Below are 22,117 nucleotides of genomic sequence, written 5' to 3'. Positions count from 1 at the left end.
TTGCGACATGCGCGTGTGCTTACAAAGCGCGATACGCAGGGCACACATAGGAACATTCATGTATCGGTGATTTCATTCCCGATTTTTTCACAAATGATTTACTTCCGTCGGTGCAAATGAATGGCTTTATATTATAGCACTTTTATGTAATACATGATTATATAACTAACTAACTAACCATCACGCCGCTTCCCCGTAGGGGTAGGCAGAGAGAATAGAACGCCACACCACTCTGTCCTTGCAAACATTCTTTGCCTCTTCTACATTCATGCATCTCCTCATACATACCCGACGATTATTACGACTCCTGACCCGGCCGCTTTCAAGTATTTCACATACCTGATTGTGCCAATATCACGGAAGAATATAATCACATGATTATATCACGGAAGAATATAATCCACCTCCGTAGTGTAATGGTCAGCACGCTCGGCTACCGTTCTGGAGGTCCCGGGTTCGGCTCCCAGGGAGATCAAAATGAATATGGGTGACTTTCGCTCTCATATTTATTCAAAATCACCCTGGACTGGTACAAGAAGCGCAGGGCTGATCACCTTGCCTTCATGCAATTAAGGATCAAGATAGCACTGCGTTGCTACGACGCAGTGCCCTATGCACCATTGGGTGCAGATAAGGGTTAAAGAAGAAGAAGAAGACACTAAGGGAGAATACAAATATTGTGAGCCTGTATCTATTATATTTTATATTGATATTCTCATTATTGAAGTCGAGTTGTAGTAAATACATATCGCTGACTCCTTTCAAGAACGTCGTAAATAAAAAAACTTGATTTTTCAGGAGAATGTTTTTAATGTTTAAAAATATAAAACGATGTACTAAAAATAAATATCAAGCCACTTATTGAACTTTTTACTGTGCAACAGATCTTTTTAGGTAAAACCTGAAGGTTTTTTCCCCATTTGAAAAATATTTAGTATATTTAAAAAAATAATTAAACAATACCTTTTCTTCAAAGTGCAAAAACAACACTTTCTGCCCTGTAGCGGGTAAATATTAAGTTAAAAATATGCCGCTTTTGCTGGGATATAGTACATTTTTTGGGCATTCCGAAAACATGCACAGCTGATAATTGACGATTTATGATTTATGACGTTCTTGAAAGGAGTGAGCGATATGTCACCGGGAGGGGAAGGTGGAAGGGTAGGAGCCCACCTGCAGATGGGCATCCCTGTGGCCCGTGTTGCCGTAGGCGCTGTTCCTGGTCAGGTACCTGCGGATGGAGCGCAGCGCCTCCGCCTCGCGGGCCAGTTCCCGCTTGGAGGAGTCCCGCGGCTCGAAGTACACCAGCTTGGTGAGCGTGCCGCCGATGTCCATGCCGAACCACGGCATCGCTGCGGAAACGGGAGAGAAACGTTCATCTGAAGCCAACTCGTATAATGGCTTTATAAGAAGAGAACCATTATCAGGAGGTGGTGTTCCGAAGTCTACTCATAAATTGGCTTTATATGACAAAAATGATACTGCCACACACACACAGTACACAGGCGGGGAGTACTGCTGTAGTAGAAAGATTGCTTTGAAATTTTGACACAATGCATTCTAATACGCAAATATATAAGTCCTATAGTCCGTAGCATCTAACAGTCCGTGGCATTCTAAAGTCTGTACTATACGGATGCTACATGGGACGCTACAGACTATCGGACGCTATAGAATATGGGGTGCTACAGACTATGGGACGCTACGCATCTTATAGTCCTTGGCATCTTACAGTACGTAGCGTCTGATAGTCCGTGGCGTCTTACAGACCATTGCGTCTTACAGTCTGTTGCGTCTTTCAGTTTATAGCATCTCACAGTGCATGGCGTCTTACAGTCCATAGCGTCTTACAGTCCATGGCATCTTACAGTCTATAGGGCCTTACAGTCCATAGCGCCTTACAGTCCATAAAATATGATAACCATCTTTGCCTAGATGCTAGTCCCATGAGAACGCAGTAACCCCTCTCGGCTCAGTGCGGCGTGCTACTCACGTGGTTGGGAATCCTCCGAGGCCCCCTTGGCGCCCCCCTCCATGCTGCACCTCGATCCAATGCAACAGCCACCGTTTCTGACAACAAAATCCAAAATTTTAATTATTTAAACTTCATGTACAGAAAATAAATAAGTACATTGCCGGGCTTATTGCTAAAAAGCAATATCTTCCGACCAACCAAAAACAGACTAGTGATATTGGTCAAAACATTTGATACCATATATAGCTGTTTGCGATCAGACGGTAGATAGTAATTGAACATTGAAAAAAATGTAAATTACAAATTGATGATAGTAAGGAAGGCAAAGGAAGAAGGGAGTTTAGGGAAGGAGGTAGAGGGAGGAGGTTTGATGGACAGTTAGGATACTAATGATAGATAGTAATGTCTCGGACGTTTCTTGAAAGTTATTAGAGAAGGTGCATTTGTTTACGCGGAGAGGTAATGCATTCCATAGTCTGGCCGCTTGGACAGAGAAGGAATTACTGGAGGATGATGTGTTATGGCGAGGAATGGAAAGTGTCCTATCTTGGGAAGAAGGAAATGATAGACCATGATCTGAGAGGTATATAAAATTTTTAGTAAGATATTTAGGTGAATAGTAGATATTTACCTCTGCGGACGGACAAAGCGCCTGCCGCGCGGCCACGCTGGGACCGCGCCGCCTTCACGCCGCCTCACCAGACGCATCTTGGCCGGAACCTAGAAATACACTAAACTAAATATTTGCCTCATAAATTCGTTTTGGCTTTCTTTCTTCACTCGTTCGATTCACATGCCCAAACCATCCCAAGCCGCCTTCCTTAGTTTGCTGGATAGTGCTCATCTCAGCCTTGCACCCTTTCCTTATATCACCATTGGAACATCTACCATACATGGTCTTGCCGCACTGAGAGATGGCATCCCGACTGCATCCAGTCTACTCTCATCCTTCCCAAACCATCCCAAGCCGCCTTCCTTAGTTTGCTGGATAGTGCTCATCTCAGCCTTGCACCCTTTCCTTATATCACCATTGGAACATCTACCATACATGGTCTTGCCGCACTGAGAGATGGCATCCCGACTGCATCCAGTCTACTCTCATCCTTCCCAAACTATCCCTAGCCGCCTTCCTTAGTTTGCTGGATAGTGCTCATCTCAGCCTCGCACCCTTTCCTTATATCACCATTGGAACATCTACCATACATGGTCTTGCCGCACCGAGAGATGGCATCCCGACTGCATCCAGTCTACTCTCATCCTTCTCTTGCCAGCTCCACGCCTCACTTCCACACGTGAACAAATAACGTATGTTCCAATTGTGTACTTGAAAAAGTAATGTATTCTTTAGGTCATAGGTTAGCTACAGTCTTCAAAGAGCGATTGTCTTTTAAAATATATACAGTAAAACCTCGATATAACAGACTTCTATTTAAAGAACTTCGAATATAACACAAAAAATCAGGTCAAATGAAAAAAAAAAAATAGGTCTTGCTAATATCGTAATCATTCATTCAATGGGGCAATGTCTCGTTTTATATAAATACACCTGAATAAAAAATTTACGTTTTAGTTTTGACACATTTCGCTCGGGTGTTTTTAACGCCTGCTACTCGGCTGTCCAAATTTAAAACACAGTAAGGGACATTTTTTTTGTAGTACGTTTTTTTTTGCATTTTTGGACTAAGTATGGCATACTTGCCAAAAAAAATGCCAAAAAAAACGTACTACAAAAAAATGTTCCTTACTGTGTTTTAAATTTGGACAGCCGTACTGCTATCGATGGGATTTGATAATTATTTCATCATCATCATCATCAAACCCTTTTCCGCACCCCACTGGTGCATAGGGCACTGCATCAGATAAACATAGTGTTATCTTGACTGTTAACAAGTGAAGGAAAGGTGATCAGCCCTCCGCTTCAGGCACCAGTCCAGGGTAATATTGAATAAATATTAGAGTGAAAAAAACACTCGTATTTATTTGATACCCCCCCCCCCTTTGGGAATCGATCCCGGGATCCCAGAACGGCAGCTGAGAGTGCTGACCATTACACTACGGAGGCGGACAAATATTATGCAGGTGTTTATTTTTTTAGGGATACAGATTCAATTTTCCCAAAATAAATTGACGGTGGCACCCGCCGTGTGGCATGTTGCGCCATCTTGTTGAAACCACAGCTTTGTCACATCAATGCCATTTAACTGAGGCACGAAGAAGTCAGTAATCATGGTTCTGTAGCGCTTTCCGTTAAAAATATGGGCTGATGATGTATATATATATATATGATGATATATATATATATATATATATATATATATATATATATATATATATATATATATATATATATATAAATATATATATATATATAATCATATATATATATATATATATATATATATATATATATATATATATATATATATATATATATATATATATATATATATATATATATACTACTACCACCATCACGCCGTTTCCCCGCAGGAGTAGGCAGATGGAACGCCACACTCTTCTGTTCTGACATACACTCCTCGCCTTCTTCACATCCATACATCTAGTCATACATGCCTTCCGATTACGCAGACTTTTGACACCCCCAGATTTTAGGTTCTGATTGATATGATCGTGCCGAGTCTTTTTCGGTCGTCCTCGTTCTGTTTTCCCTCTCACATTCGCCACATATATTTTCTTAGTCATTCTCTCGTTATCCATTCGCTCGACATATCCATACCACCGTAAAGAACTCCTAATCTTTTCAATTATTCCTCGTTCAGCCTTACATTCCTTTCTTATATCTTAGTTTTTATATTTTATATAGTATATATATATATATTTATATATATATATATATATATATATATATATATATATATATATATATATATATATATATATATATATATATATATATATATATATATATATATATATATATATATATATATATATATATATATATATATATATATATATATATATATATATATATATATATATATATATATATATATATATATATATATATATATATATATATATATATATATATATATATATATATATATATAAATATATATATACATATATATACATAATTATTTATGTGGAATTTAACTTTGGACGTAAGTAATAATAAAAAATAATCTGTTTCGAATTTCGCAAGTGCCGTCACAGACTTTTTAAAGAGCCTTCTTGCACGTCAAAAAAACCGGCAAAAAAACAGTATAATTAATGTGTTACGATTTTTGTATGACGACAGTTCGTACCCATCAATATGATGTTTTTCTCGAAATAATTTGAAACAATTTGACGTATCTAGGATCAAAAAATTAACATAAAACATGCTATATGCGTAGCTAAATTATAAAAAATAACAATAATAACAATTAGCTGTAATCCGGTTTTAAATAACCAAGATTTAAAACAATTCGGCATAATCCGGTTCTAAATAAGGCCGATTTTTAACAATTTCACGTATCTGTAACCAAAAATGAACATTTATAAAATTTATCTATACTACTACGTAACTAAATTATGAAAAAATGGACAATTGCCTGTTTTCCGGTTTTAATCCGGTTTTAAATAACAAAGATTTAAAACAATTCACCATAATCCTGACCGAAATAACGCAGATTTTAGACAATTTGACGTATCCGTAACGAAAAAATGAACTTAATTGATTCGACAGTCACTTTGCTCAATCCATTTTTAATTAATGTTTTACTTAGTAAATACCACTATTATTAAATAGTGGTATTTACTGAGTAAAACATTTATTAAAAATTAAAAAAAGAACATTTATAAAAGTTAGCTATAATACTATGTAGCTAAATTATGAAAAATTCAACAATTGACTGTAATCCGGTTTTAAATAACGAAGATTTAAAACAATTAACCATAATCCGGTTTTAAATAATGCAGATTTTAAACAATTTGTCATCTCTGTAACGAAAAAATAAACATGTATAAAATTTAGAATACGTAACTACATTATAAGAAATTCAACAATTGACTGTAATCTGGTTTTAAATAACGAATACTGAAAACAATTCACCGTAATCCGGTTATAAATAAAAAAGACTTAAAACATTTCACCATAATCCGGTTCTAAATAACACAGATTTTAAACAATTTGTCATATCTGCGACAAAAAATGAACATTTAAATAAATTGCTATAGTAACACTCCTACTACCATCACGCCGTTTCTCTGCTGGGGTAGGCAGAGAGGATGATACGCCACGCTCTTCTCTCGCGACATACACTCCTAGCTTCCTTCACACTCATACATCTTATAGCGTAATTTAATCACAAACGTAATTGAAAAAAAATCTAAATAACTCTACTTTTAAATTGTTTACAAAAGTGTCAGTATGTAACTACTCACCGAGATTTTATTGTCTACCGGATTCAAGACGTAACCGTCTCTTCGTCAGGACAATCACTACAACATGCAAACCTATCACAACCATAGCACGTTTTACACACTTAAAAATAAAAATAATAATGCTTTAAATATTGATAATATTGAGAATACATATCTCTCTCTTTCTCTCACACACACACTTCTCAGAGAGACAAAGAGAGGGATATTTAGTGGAATAATTTTTTAAACTTGTACGTGCGTATTTGCGCAATTTAAACTACAAATTAATTCCGTGACGTAACGAAATTATTCAACAATATCACGGGTGTTTCAGAACACTCGACCTTTGACACCGACCTTCCTCATTCAAGGTCGGCCCGATAGACTATACACCGGTGTTTTTGCGACAGTAACACGTTGGGGCCGCCGTAGCGCAGTGACTAGCGCGTCTGCCTACCGCCCGTGACGTCCCGGGTTCGATTCCAAGGCGTCGAATCGAAATTGAGTGCCATATAAATATAAATATTTTCATTTATTGATATCTCCACATAGACAAGTCAAAAATATGTTTTTTTTTGTCCGCCTCCGTAGTGTAATGGTCAGCACGCTCGGCTACCGTTCTGGAGGTCCCGGGTTCGATTCCCAAGGGGGGTAAAATAAATATAAGTGATTTTTTCACTGCCATATTTATTCAATATTACCCTGGACTGGTACCTGAAGCGGAGGGCTGATCACCTTTCCTTCATGTGTAAACGATCAAGATAACACTGCGTTTATATGACGCAGTGCCCTATGCACCACTGGGGTGCGGATAAGGGATTAATTATTATTATTATTATTTTATTTAATTCAGTCGGTTTGTGGTCCCGTGGTTAGTGTCGCGGACTCTTAAGTCAGAGTTTCTCGGTTCGAACCCACTCTACCACAATTTGATACCTATTTCTAATAATGAGCCGCTTAGGCTCACAGAAATAGAATGAAATTTAAATATATGTGTAAATAATAAATTAAAAATGACAAATATTTCTCTATATTAAAAAAAAATAATACAAATAAAGTATTTATTTTTCTTTTAAGCAACAACATCCCTACATAGATACCGCGACACTATATTCGCATCTCACTCTTGCACACTTGCACTGTACAAGCGTGAGGAGCTCAAAGCTCAATGTTCTCTGGCTAGCGGCAGTAGCTCTTGGGCTTCCGACGAGAGTTGACCTATGCTTGTTCCGTGAGCGTTGCCAGATGTTTTTTTTATGTTTTCTTTTAAGCAACAACATCCCTACCTATGTAGGGATGTCGCGGTATCTATATACCGCGACACTATATTCGCATCTCACTCTTGCACACTTGCACTGTACAAGCGTGAGGAGCTCAAAGCTCAATGTTCTCTGCCTAGCGGCAGTACGGCTGTCCAAACACAAAACACAGTAAGGGACATTTTTTTGTAGTACGTTTTTTTTTTCCATTTTTGGACTAAGTAGATTCTACCCAGTCGAAAAATGCAAAAAAAAACGTACTACAAAAAAATGTCCCTTACTGTTTTAAGTTTGAACAGCCGAGTAGCTCTTGGGCTTCCGACAAGAGTGGACCTATGCTTGTTCCGTGAGCGTTGCCAGATGGTTTTTTGATGTTTTCAGCAAATAAATCTAAATTATTATAATTTTTACTTCATTTATAATGAATTAAGGGGATTAGCTATGAATGTCCGTATTTTTCCCATTTAAAATCGCAAATTTTTATTGTGTAGTGACTACCCAACACCGGGACGCGCGTTTTTTTTTAAATTTTAGCATAGGAAGGGAAAGGTTAGTGACAAATTGGTCACTAAACAAAAGCCAAACAATCCAACAGTAAGAAGTAGTCAGACACTTCGCTCGAAAAAACTTGATTGTTCAGGAGATCGTTTTTAAAGTTTAAAAATATAATAAAATATATTAAAAATAAATATCAAGCCACTTATTGAACTTTTTACTGTGCAACAGATCTTTTAGGTAAAACCTGAATGTTTTTTCTCCATTTGAAAAATATTTAGGATATAAAAAAATAATTAAACAATGCCTTTTCTTCAAAATGTAAAACCAACACTTTCTGCCCTGTAGCGGGTAAATATTATGTTAAAAATATGCCGCTTTTGCTGGGATATATTACAACATTTTGAGTGTGTCCAAATACTTGTTCACAAAATCTGGATTATCTCCAATTACAGGAGTTATTTTCATATTATTTTTGACATCTCATCAGAGATGAAGAAGAATATTTACATCTCAACAATAGATGTCTCTAGTGAAGTTCTAGTGATTCAAGAACAAGGGTTCTATGTAAATTGGTTCATATATATAGAACTTCCAAGAATTTGAGCAGTGTGGTTGTCAATAACGGGTAGATTTGGTGAATGCTACACGTGTGTAAAGTGATCACTTAAACCAGCCTATGACGGTCGTCAGCCCCGTAAATGCCCAGACTTCCATATTCTTCTTCATCTTTGATGAGATGACAAAAAATAATATGGGATATATTACATTTTTTGGGCATTCCGAAAACATGCACAACTGAAAATTGACGATTTTTGATATATGACGTTGTTGAAAGGAGTGATCGACTTGTTTGTTACTTTCTTATCTGTTTTTTTAATGGAAATGACTTAATTAAAATACTTATTGTACTGCTCATTGTACTGCAATTTGGGACCATGTTACTAATTGTACTTCATTATGAGACCACATTACTTTTTGAACTACAATTTGGGGCTATGTTACATATTGTACTTTAATTCGGGTCATGTTGGCACTAGTTATGTGCCAACTGCTGGTTGAGGGTTAAAAATGTATGTATATATATATATATATATATATATATATATATATATATATATATATATATATATATATATATATATATATATATATATATATATATATATATATATATATATATATATATACATGGCACGATCAGGTATGCCAAATACTTGAAAGTGGTCAGGTTAGGAGTCGTAACAATCGGCGGGTATGTATGAGGAGATGCATGAACGTGGAAGAGGCGAAGAATGTTTGCAAGGACAGAGTGGTGTGGCGCTCTATTCTCTCTGCCTACCCCTGCGGGGAAGCGGCGTGATGGTTAGTTAGTTAGTTTTATATATATGTATAAAAGAGTAAGAAAATAGAGTAGTCGTTTTTTTACCTTTGAGTATTAACGAAAGAATCACCGATCCTACCGGGCGAAACAGATGTCACTGCCACAAAAACACTAGCAACAATGTCACCGAGAATATCACAGGACGCTTTACATTTTAAACGTAGTAAAAATCGAGTCTTAAAAGGAGAATATAAAATAAGCAAAAAAAAAGTTTCTGTTTTTTTTAGATTTTTAAACACTTTTTAAATTTATTTTTTAAACATTTACGACGTCAAATATCACTGTATTAATTTCATAAATTAATATTTAAGTTTTTTTTGTTATTTAAACTATTATAATATTTATATTTAAAATTGTAATGGACGTCCGAACAGCGTAAGCTAAAAATCACAACTGCAGGTTAAAATTTATGACTTATGGCGGTAGCTAAGAAAGCGAGGAAAAAATAAATGTTTTTAAAATGATATTGAATCCCGGCTTCTTTTAATTAATTTATATTTATTATTTATTTTAACATATCGCTCACTCCTTTTAACAACGTCATATATCAAAAATCGGCAATTTTCAGCTGTGCATGTTTTCGGAATGCCCGGAAAATGTACTATATCCCAGCAAAAGCGGCATATTTTTAACTTAATATTTACCCGCTACAGGGCAGAAAGTGTTGTTTTTGCATTTTGAAGAAATGGTATTGTTTAATTATTATTTTTAAATATGCTAGATATTTTTCAAATGGAGAAAAAACATTCAGGTTTTACATAAAAAGATCTGTTGCACGGTAAAAAGCTCAATAAGTGGCTTGATATTTATTTTTAATACATTTTATTATATTTTTAAACTTTAAAAACGATCTCCTGAAAAACCAAGTTTTTTGATATGTGACGTTGTTGAAAGGAGTGAGCGATATATAACTTTTAGCATATTTTCCGTGAGAATGCACCAAACTACGCCCGTAATTGGTCGCGCATTGCGTTTTTCCAGCTCTATAGACCCACCGACCCCAACATATCTAGATTTTAGCATATTTTCAGTGAGAATGCACCAAACGGCGCCCATAATTGGAAGCACATTGCGTTTTTCCAGCTCTATAGACCCACCGACCCCAACATATCTAGATTTTAGCATATTATCAGTGAGAATGCACCAAACGGCGCCCATAATTGGAAGCACATTGCGTTTTTCCAGCTCTATAGACCCACCGACCCCAACATATCTAGATTTTAGCATATTATCAGTGAGAATGCACCAAACGGCGCCCATAATTGGAAGCACATTGCGTTTTTCCAGCTCTATAGACCCACCGACCCCAACATATCTAGATTTTAGCATATTTTCAGTGAGAATGCACCAAACGGCGCCCATAATTGGAAGCACATTGCGTTTTTCCAGCTCTATAGACCCACCGACCCCAACATATCTAGATTTTAGCATATTATCAGTGAGAATGCACCAAACGGCGCCCATAATTGGAAGCACATTGCGTTTTTCCAGCTCTATAGAACCACCGACCCCAACATATCTAGATTTTAGCATATTATCAGTGAGAATGCACCAAACGGCGCCCATAATTGGAAGCACATTGCGTTTTTCCAGCTCTATAGACCCACCGACCCCAACATATCTAGATTTTAGCATATTTTCAGTGAGAATGCACCAAACTACGCCCGTAATTGGTCGCGCATTGCGTTTTTCCAGCTCTATAGACCCACCGACCCCAACATATCTAGATTTTAGCATATTTTCAGTGAGAATGCACCAAACGGCGCCCATAATTGGAAGCACATTGCGTTTTTCCAGCTCTATAGACCCACCGACCCCAACATATCTAGATTTTAGCATATTATCAGTGAGAATGCACCAAACGGCGCCCATAATTGGAAGCACATTGCGTTTTTCCAGCTCTATAGACCCACCGACCCCAACATATCTAGATTTTAGCATATTATCAGTGAGAATGCACCAAACGGCGCCCATAATTGGAAGCACATTGCGTTTTTCCAGCTCTATAGACCCACCGACCCCAACATATCTAGATTTTAGCATATTATCAGTGAGAATGCACCAAACGGCGCCCATAATTGGAAGCACATTGCGTTTTTCCAGCTCTATAGACCCACCGACCCCAACATATCTAGATTTTAGCATATTTTCAGTGAGAATGCACCAAACTACGCCCGTAATTGGTCGCGCATTGCGTTTTTCCAGCTCTATAGACCCACCGACCCCAACATATCTAGATTTTAGCATATTTTCAGTGAGAATGCACCAAACGGCGCCCATAATTGGAAGCACATTGCGTTTTTCCAGCTCTATAGACCCACCGACCCCAACATATCTAGATTTTAGCATATTATCAGTGAGAATGCACCAAACGGCGCCCATAATTGGAAGCACATTGCGTTTTTCCAGCTCTATAGACCCACCGACCCCAACATATCTAGATTTTAGCATATTATCAGTGAGAATGCACCAAACGGCGCCCATAATTGGAAGCACATTGCGTTTTTCCAGCTCTATAGACCCACCGACCCCAACATATCTAGATTTTAGCATATTTTCAGTGAGAATGCACCAAACGGCGCCCATAATTGGACGCACATTGCGTTTTTCCAGCTCTATAGACCCATCGACCCCAGCATATCTAACTTTAGCATGTTTTCCGCGAGCATTTTTGTGCCGGGACTGAGTGGGTTAGTAGCAAACTTTGATCGCCGATATTTCCCTCGTCAGCGTTCACGAACGTTTTCAATACGTTTGCACGTGTATTGGAGCACACAGCCGACGGAACGGAGACATAAGGCGACGTAATCTAGCGGAGGTCGCGTGGAGATATGATAATGAATTTCGTACACCGCTCAAAGCGCGTCACATCACATACAGCTCGCTCCTTTCAAGAACGTCATAAATAAATAAAAAATCGTCAATTTTCAGTTGTGCATGTTTTCGAAATGCCCGGAAAATGTACTATATCCCAGCAAAAAAGGCATATTTTTAACATAAATGTGGAATTGTGTATTTGGCTTTTTTTATGAATGTAACTATTTTTTATTATTTATTTTTACTAAATGTAAGGCTGTACAATTCCCGAATAAATAAAAAAATGAAAAGTGTTCAGTTATGCATGTTTTCGGAATGCCCAGAAAATGTACTGTATCCCAGCAAAAGCGGCATATTTTTAGCTTAATATTTACCCGCTACAGGGCAGAAAGTGTTGTTTTTTGCATTTTGAAGAAAATGTATTGTTTAATTATTTTTTTAAATATGCTAAATATTTTACAAATGGAGAAAAACCTTCAGGTTTTACCTAAAAAGATCTGTTGCACAGTAAAAAGTTCAATAAGTGGCTTGATATTTATTTTTAATGCATTGTGTTATATTTTAAAACTTTAAAAACGTTCTCCTGAAAAATCAAGTTTTTTTTATTTATGACGTTCTTGAAAGGAGTGAGCGATATACAGGGTAACGTTTATGCATACGTTTATGTAAATACGTCTGATGTGACGCTGGCAGTACAAAAAGTAGCGTGGTCCCAAATTACAGTACAACGTGTAAAACGGTCCTAAATTACAGTACAAGAAGTAACACCCCATCTCGCTGGCTATCTATGTGTAGATAATCCGTCACATTAATTTGAAATACAGGGTGGCGTTTATGCATACGTTTTTGTAAATACATCTAATGTGACGTTGGCAGGAGAAAAAGTAACATGGTCTCAAATTGTAGTACAATGAGTAACATAGTCTGAAATTGTAGCACAATGAGAGTAGCATGCTCCCAAATTGCAGTAAAATGAGTAAAATGGTCCAAATTTGCAGTACTATAAGTATCATGGTCCCAAATTGCAGTACAATGAGTAGTTACACGGTCTCGAATTTCAGTGCAATAAGTACCAAGGTACCAAATTGCAGTGCAATAATTATCATGGTCCCAAATTGCAGTACAATGAGTAGTAACACGGTCTCGAATTGCAGTACAATAAGTATCATGGTACCAAATTGCAGTGCAATAAGTATTATGGTCCCAAATTGCAGTACAACTATTAGCTCGGTCCCAAATTACAGTACAAAAAGTAACACCACAACTCGCTGGCAATATCTATCCGATAGGATGATTGATTTTTGCACCACCCTGTATTTTACATGAATGTGACGGGATTATCTATATATCCATCGCCTGCGAGATGTGGTGTTACTTCTTGTACTGCAATTTAGGACCGTGTTACGCGTTGTACTTTAATTTGGGGTTATGCTACGTATCAAACTGTAAATTTGAACTATTTTACTAATCTTACTACAATTTGGGACCGTGCTACTTATTGTAGTGCATTTTGGGACCGTGTTACTCATTGTACTTCAATTTGAGACCGTGTTACTACTCATTGTACTGCAATTTGAGACCGTGTTACTACTCATTGTACTGCAATTTGGGACCATGTTACTAATTGTACTTCATTATGAGACCACGTTACTTTTTGAACTACAATTTGGGGCTATGTTACATATTGTACTTCAATTCGGGTCATGTTGGCACTAGTTATGTGCCAACTGCTGGTTGAGGGTTAAAAATGTATGTATTATATATATTTATATATATATATATATATATATATATATATATATATATATATATATATATATATATATATATATATATATATATATATATATATATATATATATATATATATATATATATATATATATATATATATATATATATATATATATATATATATATATATATATATATATATATATATATATATATATATATATATATATATATATATGTATAACTAACTAACTAACTAACCATCACGCCGCTTCCCCGCAGGGGTAGGCAGAGAGAATAGAGCACCACACCACTCTGTCCTTGCAAACATTCTTCGCCTCTTCCACGTTCATGCATCTCCTCATACATACCCGCCGATTGTTACGACTCCTAACCTGACCACTTTCAAGTATTTGGCATACCTGATCGCGCCATGTTTTTCTCGGTCTTGCTCTGCTTCTTTTCCCGCTAACATTCGCCTCATAAATTTGTTTTACCGTTCTTTCCTCACTCATTCGTTCCACATGTGTATGTATATGTATGTACATATATATATATATATATATATATATATATATATATATATATATATATATATATATATATATATATATATATATATATATATATATATATATATATATATATATAATACATACATACACACACATATGCACGCCAATGTCACCTTTATCAGACATAACTGATTAGAATGCCACAATATTATAAATAACTGATAAGAAAATTACATAAATAAGAAATGGCAATGAATCAATTAATTTTTATTTATTTTAACATTTAAAAAAACATATAAATAAAATTCCTAAAAATTTATGGGCTTGTTGCTATGAAGCATTATGATCCATCTGCCAAAAACCTAATTCTACTACTATTACCACCATCACGCCGTTTCTCCGCAGGGGTAGGCAGAGAGGATGGATGGAACACCGCACTCTTCTGTCATCTGACCTACACTCCTTCACATCCCTAAATCTAGTCATACATCGCTCACTCCTTTAACCTTATATATAAAAAAACTTGATTTTTCAGGAGAATGTTTTCAAAGTTTAAAAATATAATAAAATGTATTAAAAATAAATATCAAGCCACTTATTGAACTTTTTACTGTGCAACAGATCTTTTTAGGTAAAACCTAAAGGTTTTTTCTCCATTTGAAAAATATTTAGTATATTTAAAAAAAATAATCAAACAATACCTTATTTCAAAATGCAAAAACAACACTTTCTGCCCTGTAGCGGGTATATATTAAGTTAAAAATATGCCGCTTTTGCTGGGATGTAGCACATTTTCTGTGCATTACGAAAACACGCACAACTGAAAATTGATGATTTTTTATACATACGGCGTTGTTGAAAAGAGTGAGCGATATGTATAACCCAAAAATTGAAGATGGTTTTGTTCGGTTTTTGCAATCAATCAGCCGTGTCAACGCCACGTTGACCGATCGTTGGCAATCTCGCCTCGATTGGATTTCTCTCTCAATATAATTGCTTCCAGAAGATTACAAGTGGACTGTTCAATTAATACGTAGACTGACGCCGTACAACATAAAAAGACTATTTTTTTGGTTTACAACATTTTGAGGGATTTCGAATGATTGTGCTTGAACCAATCGAACTTCACTAGAGACATCTATTGTGTTCTTCATCTTTATTGAGATGTCAAAAAATAACATGAAAAATAATTCATAATTGGAGATAATGTAGATAACCGGATACTCTTTTATTAGTATGTGAGGTCCTAATCCTGGATTATGATCGCACACATCGTCATAAATCAAAAATCGTCAATTTTCAGTTGTGCATGTTTTCGGAATGCCCAGAAAATGTACTACATCCCAGCAAAAGCGGCATATTTTTAACATAATATTTACCCGCTACAGGGCAGAATGTGTTGTTTTTGCATTTTGAAGAAAAGGTATTGTTTAATATTTTTTTAAATATACCCAATATTTTCCAAATGGAGAAAAAACCTTCAGGTTTTACCTAAAAAGATCTGTTGCACAGTAAAAAGTTCAATAAGTGGCATGATATTTATTTTTCATACATTGTATTACATTTTCGAACTTTAAAAACGTTCTCCTGAAAAATCGAGTTTTTTGATATATGACGTTGTTGAAAGCAGTAAGCGACATGAGAAACGCCAGAAAATATCATTTTAATTTTTATCATTTCAGCTTATAATTTAACCAGTTAATTTATTTAAAATATTTTGAGTGTGTCCAAATACTTGTTCAAAAAATCTGGATTATCTCCAATTAGTCATAGGCTATGACGGTCGTCAGCCCCGTAAATGCCCAGACTTCCATATTCTTCTTCATCTTTGATGAGATGTCAAAAATAATATGAAAATAACTCCTGTATAAGAGAGGAGTATGTATAAGGAGATAATCCAGATTTTGTGAACAAGTATTTGGACACACTCAAAATGTTTTAAATAAATTAACTGGTCAAATTATAAGCTAAAATGATAAAAAAGAAAATGATATTTTCTGGCGTTTCTCATGTGTGCGATTATAATCCAGGATTAGGACCTCACATACTAATAAAAGAGTTTCTGCTCAGTAAAAAGCCTCTTTTCATCTCACCAATAGATGTCTCTAGTGAAGTTCTACACGACATAACTATCTATCATTAGAGCCCTAACTGTCCATCAAACCTCCTCCCTCTACCTCCTTCCCTAAACTACCTTCTTCCTTTGCCTACCTTAGTATCATCAACATGTAATTTATTTATAAAAATAATATATATATAAAACCCTTATCCGCATCCCAATGGTGCATAGGGCACTGTGTCATATTAATGCAGTGTTATTTCAATCGTTTACACATGAAGGAAAGGTGATCAGCCCTCCGCTTCAGGTACCAGTCCAGGGTAATATTGAATAAATATTACAGTGAAAAAATCACTTATATTTATTTTACCCCCTTTGGGAATCGAATCCGGGGCCTCCAGAACGGTAGCCAAGCGTGCTGACCATTACACTACGGAGGCGGACAATTTATTTATAACATGTAAAAAAAAAGGCAAATGCGTTTATTGAAAAAGAAAGATTTTAATTAGTTACGGAATGTGCGTGAGAAGGTATGCAGTTGACAAAATTTTATGAGGCAATAGGACATGAAGATATATCACATGTTCATTTCATACATTCTAACCCTTATTCGCACACAATGGTGCATCCGGGTTCGATTGCCGGAGGGGAGTCAAAGAAAATATAAGCGATTTTTTCACTCCAATATTTATTATTTTGCGAGTGTTTTTGCCTAGAATTTTCACTCATGAATTACACTAAATTATAGTAACTTAAAACATAAAGAGTAAATCCACTCACGAGTAAGCATAGGCGATGAAACTTAAAAAGTTGAAGCCTGAGTAGGGTCATGATAAGCGGTGTTACATAAGCCGTAGCTAGATTTTAGAGTCACTTGGACGTTAGGTAATTAAAAATTAAAAATAAAACTCGACAATATTGATTTGATATTACCCTGGACTGGTGGAAGACTGATCACCTTTCCTTCATGTGTTAACAATCAAGATAATACTGCGTTTATATGATACAGTGCCCTATGCACTATTGGGATGCGGATAAGGGTTTGATGATGATGATGAAGAAACAATTAATAAATCCCGTCACTAGCAGTAGCAGGGCTAAAAAACACCGTTGCGCGGTATGATGGATAATCCTGAAACTATCCGGAGCATCGGTCTGTATGTTCCCGATAGTTAGCTAAGGACAGCGTGGGCATAGATAGTTTCCCATTCCTATATACAGGAGCAACCTGCCGATGGTTATGCCTGTAGGAAGAGCTACCAGTTCCTCCAGGGTATGCTCGGCTACAGCAGTCTAGAGACTAGAAGGAATGTGTATTTGGTGAGGCATTTCTATCCATTGTTGCGCGGTATGATGGATAATCCTGAAACTATCCGGAGCATCGGTCTGTATGTTCCCGATAGTTAGCTGAGGACAGCGTGGGCATAGATAGTTTCCCATTCCTATATACAGGAGCAACCTGCCGATGGTTATGCCTGTAGGAAGATATGCTGAGCAATACCTGTTCCATGTGCCTGAGGGGGTATTCCCATAAGGGATTCTTCTACATCTCTAACAAGAGTCTTCTTGCTTACTTTCTAATTTATATTTTAATGTACAGTGAAACCTCTATCTATAGTTTTTAAAGGGACCTATTAAAATAAACTATGAATGCGGGATTAAGAGGTCAATACGCAAATAGATATGACCAAGTAAAGATACCGTCCTCCCAATCTGCATAACCATTCGTAGGCTAAAATTCTAAGAAGAAGACATGTTTCAGATGCAAATGTATTTATTTAAAAAAAAATACAAACCTGAATAGAATTTAAAAAAATACTTTTGTTTTTTAACTGTTTTATTTTCGTAAGTCAATGGAATATTTTCGGCTTTGCAAATCGTATTTTTTTCAGCATCGGTTATTGAATGTGCGTAGTAGACAGTTTACTTTCAAAGAGTGTGCACGCTTCTGGAAATGCAGGTACAGGCAGCGGCTCTTTTTCATCATTATCGACCTCTCCTGCTATCGGTTACACAAGCTTTCGATAGTTTCTATCCCATACGTTGCCGTTGAATGTAAGAAAATTGGAAATAATGTAAAAAAAACAGACAAAATGTATCAAATATGCAGCTTAATTCGAACGATAAATGCGGTAAATGGTGATAGAGAAACGATCGATGCGGTTTCGAAAAAACTAACTAACTAACCATCACGCCGCTTTCCCGCAGGGGTAGGCAGACAGAATATGGCTCCACACCACTCTGTCCTTGCAAACATTATTCGCCTCTTCCACGTTCATGCATCTCCTCATACATACCCGCCGATTATTAGGACTCCTAACCTGACCACTTTCAAGTATTTGGCATACCTGATCGTGCCATGTTTTCCTCGGTCTTCCTCTGCTTCTTTTCCCACTAACATTCGCCTCATAAATTTGTTTTACCGTTCTTTCCTCACTCATTCGTTCTACATGTCCAAACCATCTCAACGCACCTTTCTTAATTTTATCGATAATGCTTATCTCAGCTTTGCGTTCCTTCCTTATTTCACTATTCGTACATGTATCATACATCGTTTTGTCGCACATTCTTCTGAGAGATGGCATTTCGACTGCATTCAGTCTACTTTCATCCTTCTTTTGCCAACTCCATGTTTCACTTCCATACATTAGAAATCAAGTCGGGATAGAAGAAATAAACGACACGTCCGGGAAGACGATTATTCGAGGAACGATAGATAAAGGTTTCACTATATACGCTTTGAATTTAAAGTTAGTAATGTATTTGTTAATTATTTTTGAATAAATTGAATTGTTTGAACGGCCCTCGTACGATGTGGTGAGATGTCACCAAACAGGTTTGGAGATTTCTACATGTCTAAGCATGTTTCTCTGTTTGTTTGCAAAGTGCCGGCTGCTTGAGTGGACATTACGTACGTGGGTCAGTGCCAGAGGACTCCAACACACAATCAAACAATCCACTTTTACTTTCTGACATCTTAACATGGATGCAGAAGAATATATTATTTTTTGACATCTCATCAAAGATGAAGAAGAATATGGAAGTCTGGGTATTTACTGGGCTGACGACCGTCATAGGCTGGTTATTAAGTGATCGCTTTACACACGTGTAACATTCACCAATTCTACCCATTATTTACAACCACACTACTCAAATTCTTGGAAGTTCTATATATATATATGAACCAATTTAGAAACCTTGTTCTTGAATCACTAGAACTTCACTAGAAACATATATTGGTGAGATGTAAATATTCTTCTTCATCGTTCACCAATTCTATGTGATATTTCATCTCACCGTTAGATGTCTCTAGTGAAGTTCTAGTGATTCAAGAATAATGTTTCAAAAGTGGTTCATATATATATATAGAACTTCCAAGAATTTGAGTAGTGTGGTTGTCAATAATGGGTAGAATTGGTGAATGTTACACGTATGTAAAGTAGTCATTTAAACCAACCTATGATAGTCGGCAGCCCCGTAAATGCCCGGACATCCATATTCTTCTTCATCTTTGATGAGATGTCAAAAAATGATACGAAAATAACTCTTGTAATTGGAGATAAGCCAGATTTTGTGAACAAGTATTTGGACACACTCAAAATGTTGTAAGCAAGAATATATAATATTGTGGCAACCCACAACAATCGAATGAACGAGCATAATCGAACACGCTGTGGCAACTCGACAACCGAATGAACGAGCATAATCGAACACGCTGTGGCAACTCGACAACCGAATGAACGAGCATAATCGAACACGCTGTGGCAACTCGACAACCGAATGAACGAGCATAATCGAACACGCTGTGGCAACTCGACAACCGAATGAACGAGCATAATCGAACACCCAAACCGAGCTCGCACCGAACGGGAACCAGACCGTTACATTCCGTCACCGCCCGTCCACTGATCGACACGTCCTCCAACTGTTCTCACATTAGAATCACGCGATTATTCTTAAATATTTCTTTGCTGTAATTTTCTAGAACTAAATAAATTTGTGTTAAAGTAATCCGCTTTCATCTTGCTTCCCTTCTGTTAAATTAAGTTGGTGTTCAACTAGAACCCATAATATATAGAATTACCTCTCCTTGTAAAAAATGCACTTTCTCTAATAACTTTTGAGAAAAGTCTCTCAGACTTACTATCTATCATTAGAATACTGCAATAAGGCAGTGTTGCATAAGCCCGCACTCTCTCATGTAGAGATATTTCAGATACGTTTACTAAAATATACCGGAATATCTGTATTACTTCGTATCTCTGGGTATTTCCGAATCCGGTGTGTCCTGGGCCGAGCGATATTTAAAAAGCCATGACTGACATCGACATATCCCTCACTCCTTTCAACAACGTCATGTATCAAAAATCAAATGTTTTCGGAATGCCCAGAAAATGTACTATATCCCAGCAAAAGCGGCATATTTTTAACTTAATATTTACCCGCTACAGGGCAGAAAATGTAGTTTTTGCATTTTGAAGAAAAGGCATTGTTTAATTATTTTTTAAAATATACTAAATATTTTTCAAATGGAGAAAAAACATTCAGGTTTTACCTAAAAAGATCTGTTGCACAGTAAAAAGTTCAATAAGTGGCTTGATATTTATTTTTAATACATTTTATTATATTCTTAAACATTAAAAACAATCTGAAAAATAAAGTTTTTTGATATTTGAAGTTGTTGAAGGGAGTGAGCGATGTGTATTTATCTCTTTTCAACATTCGTATCTAATAATCCAATAGACTAAGAAAGTGATGGCTTTGCAACATACAATGCAAAACGACTAAACGACCGGCAAGTCATTGATAAGCTAAAATAAGTTTTATGTTTTATGAGTGACAATGCTATCGCTGGGTTATATTGGCTTGAAACAGATTTGTGAGATTTGACTAGTGGCTAGTCGCTAGTATATTGTATGTATTACAGCTCCATACAAGTATCGTGATATCGTCGTGCCCTACGTAAAGTGTTCTAACTACATTTTTGTCAATTTTGAGATATTTGGTGTATGTTATCTAAAAATATAAATAAACAAGAATATATATATATATATAAAATGAATTACGCCTAGTTTTCAGGCGTACAAGACGCTATCTACATGGAATTTTCGAAATGAACTGAACTCCTAAAACGCTAACTACTTAATTTTGACAAAGCATAAAGTTTTAAAAGGATTAAATACATTATTTTATCGTGTTTTTGAATATATAATACTAGTTTAGAATTTCAGATAAAACCGTTAATTATTGAAAAATAATAATAATAAATAATAATAAAATAAAACCCTTATCCGCACCCCAATGGTGCATAGGGCACTGTGTCATATAAACGCAGTGTTATCTTGATCGTTTTACACATGAAGGAAGGGTGATCAGCCCTCCGCTTCAGGTACCAGTCCAGGGTAATATTGAATAAATATTACAGTGAAAAAATAACTTATATTTATTTTACCCCACTTGGGAATCGAACCCGGGACCTCCAGAACGGTAGCCGAGCGTGCTGACCAT

At 36.2% G+C, this 22,117-nt stretch overlaps 1 protein-coding gene across 2 annotated transcripts in view; it reads right to left on the bottom strand.

Annotated features, from left to right (window-relative positions):
• Positions 1–22,117, bottom strand: part of fbl (pantothenate kinase 3 fbl) — a 30,467-nt gene that overhangs the window by 7,790 nt on the left and 560 nt on the right. The window contains exons 1-4 of one of the 2 annotated variants that reach the window (XM_088269245.1): positions 9,530–9,665; positions 2,607–2,695; positions 1,994–2,070; positions 1,174–1,352 (exon numbers count right to left, since the gene is read on the bottom strand). In XM_088269245.1, coding sequence (XP_088125371.1) covers positions 1,174–1,352; positions 1,994–2,070; positions 2,607–2,683 — 333 coding nt within the window. In that variant the 5' untranslated portion in view covers positions 2,684–2,695; positions 9,530–9,665. Of the gene's footprint in view, positions 1–1,173; positions 1,353–1,993; positions 2,071–2,606; positions 2,696–9,529; positions 9,666–22,117 lie in introns of those variants that run through there. The other variant, XM_088269244.1, reaches the window with a different exon arrangement.

Source organism: Brachycentrus maculatus, unplaced genomic scaffold (genome assembly GCF_059751285.1).
Source record: "Brachycentrus maculatus isolate JH-2025_06_01 unplaced genomic scaffold, ASM5975128v1 h1tg000342l, whole genome shotgun sequence".
NCBI lineage: Eukaryota > Metazoa > Arthropoda > Insecta > Trichoptera > Brachycentridae > Brachycentrus > Brachycentrus maculatus.
The sequence above is the reverse complement of the archived record's forward strand: the minus strand, read 5'-3'. Positions and strand labels throughout refer to the sequence as shown.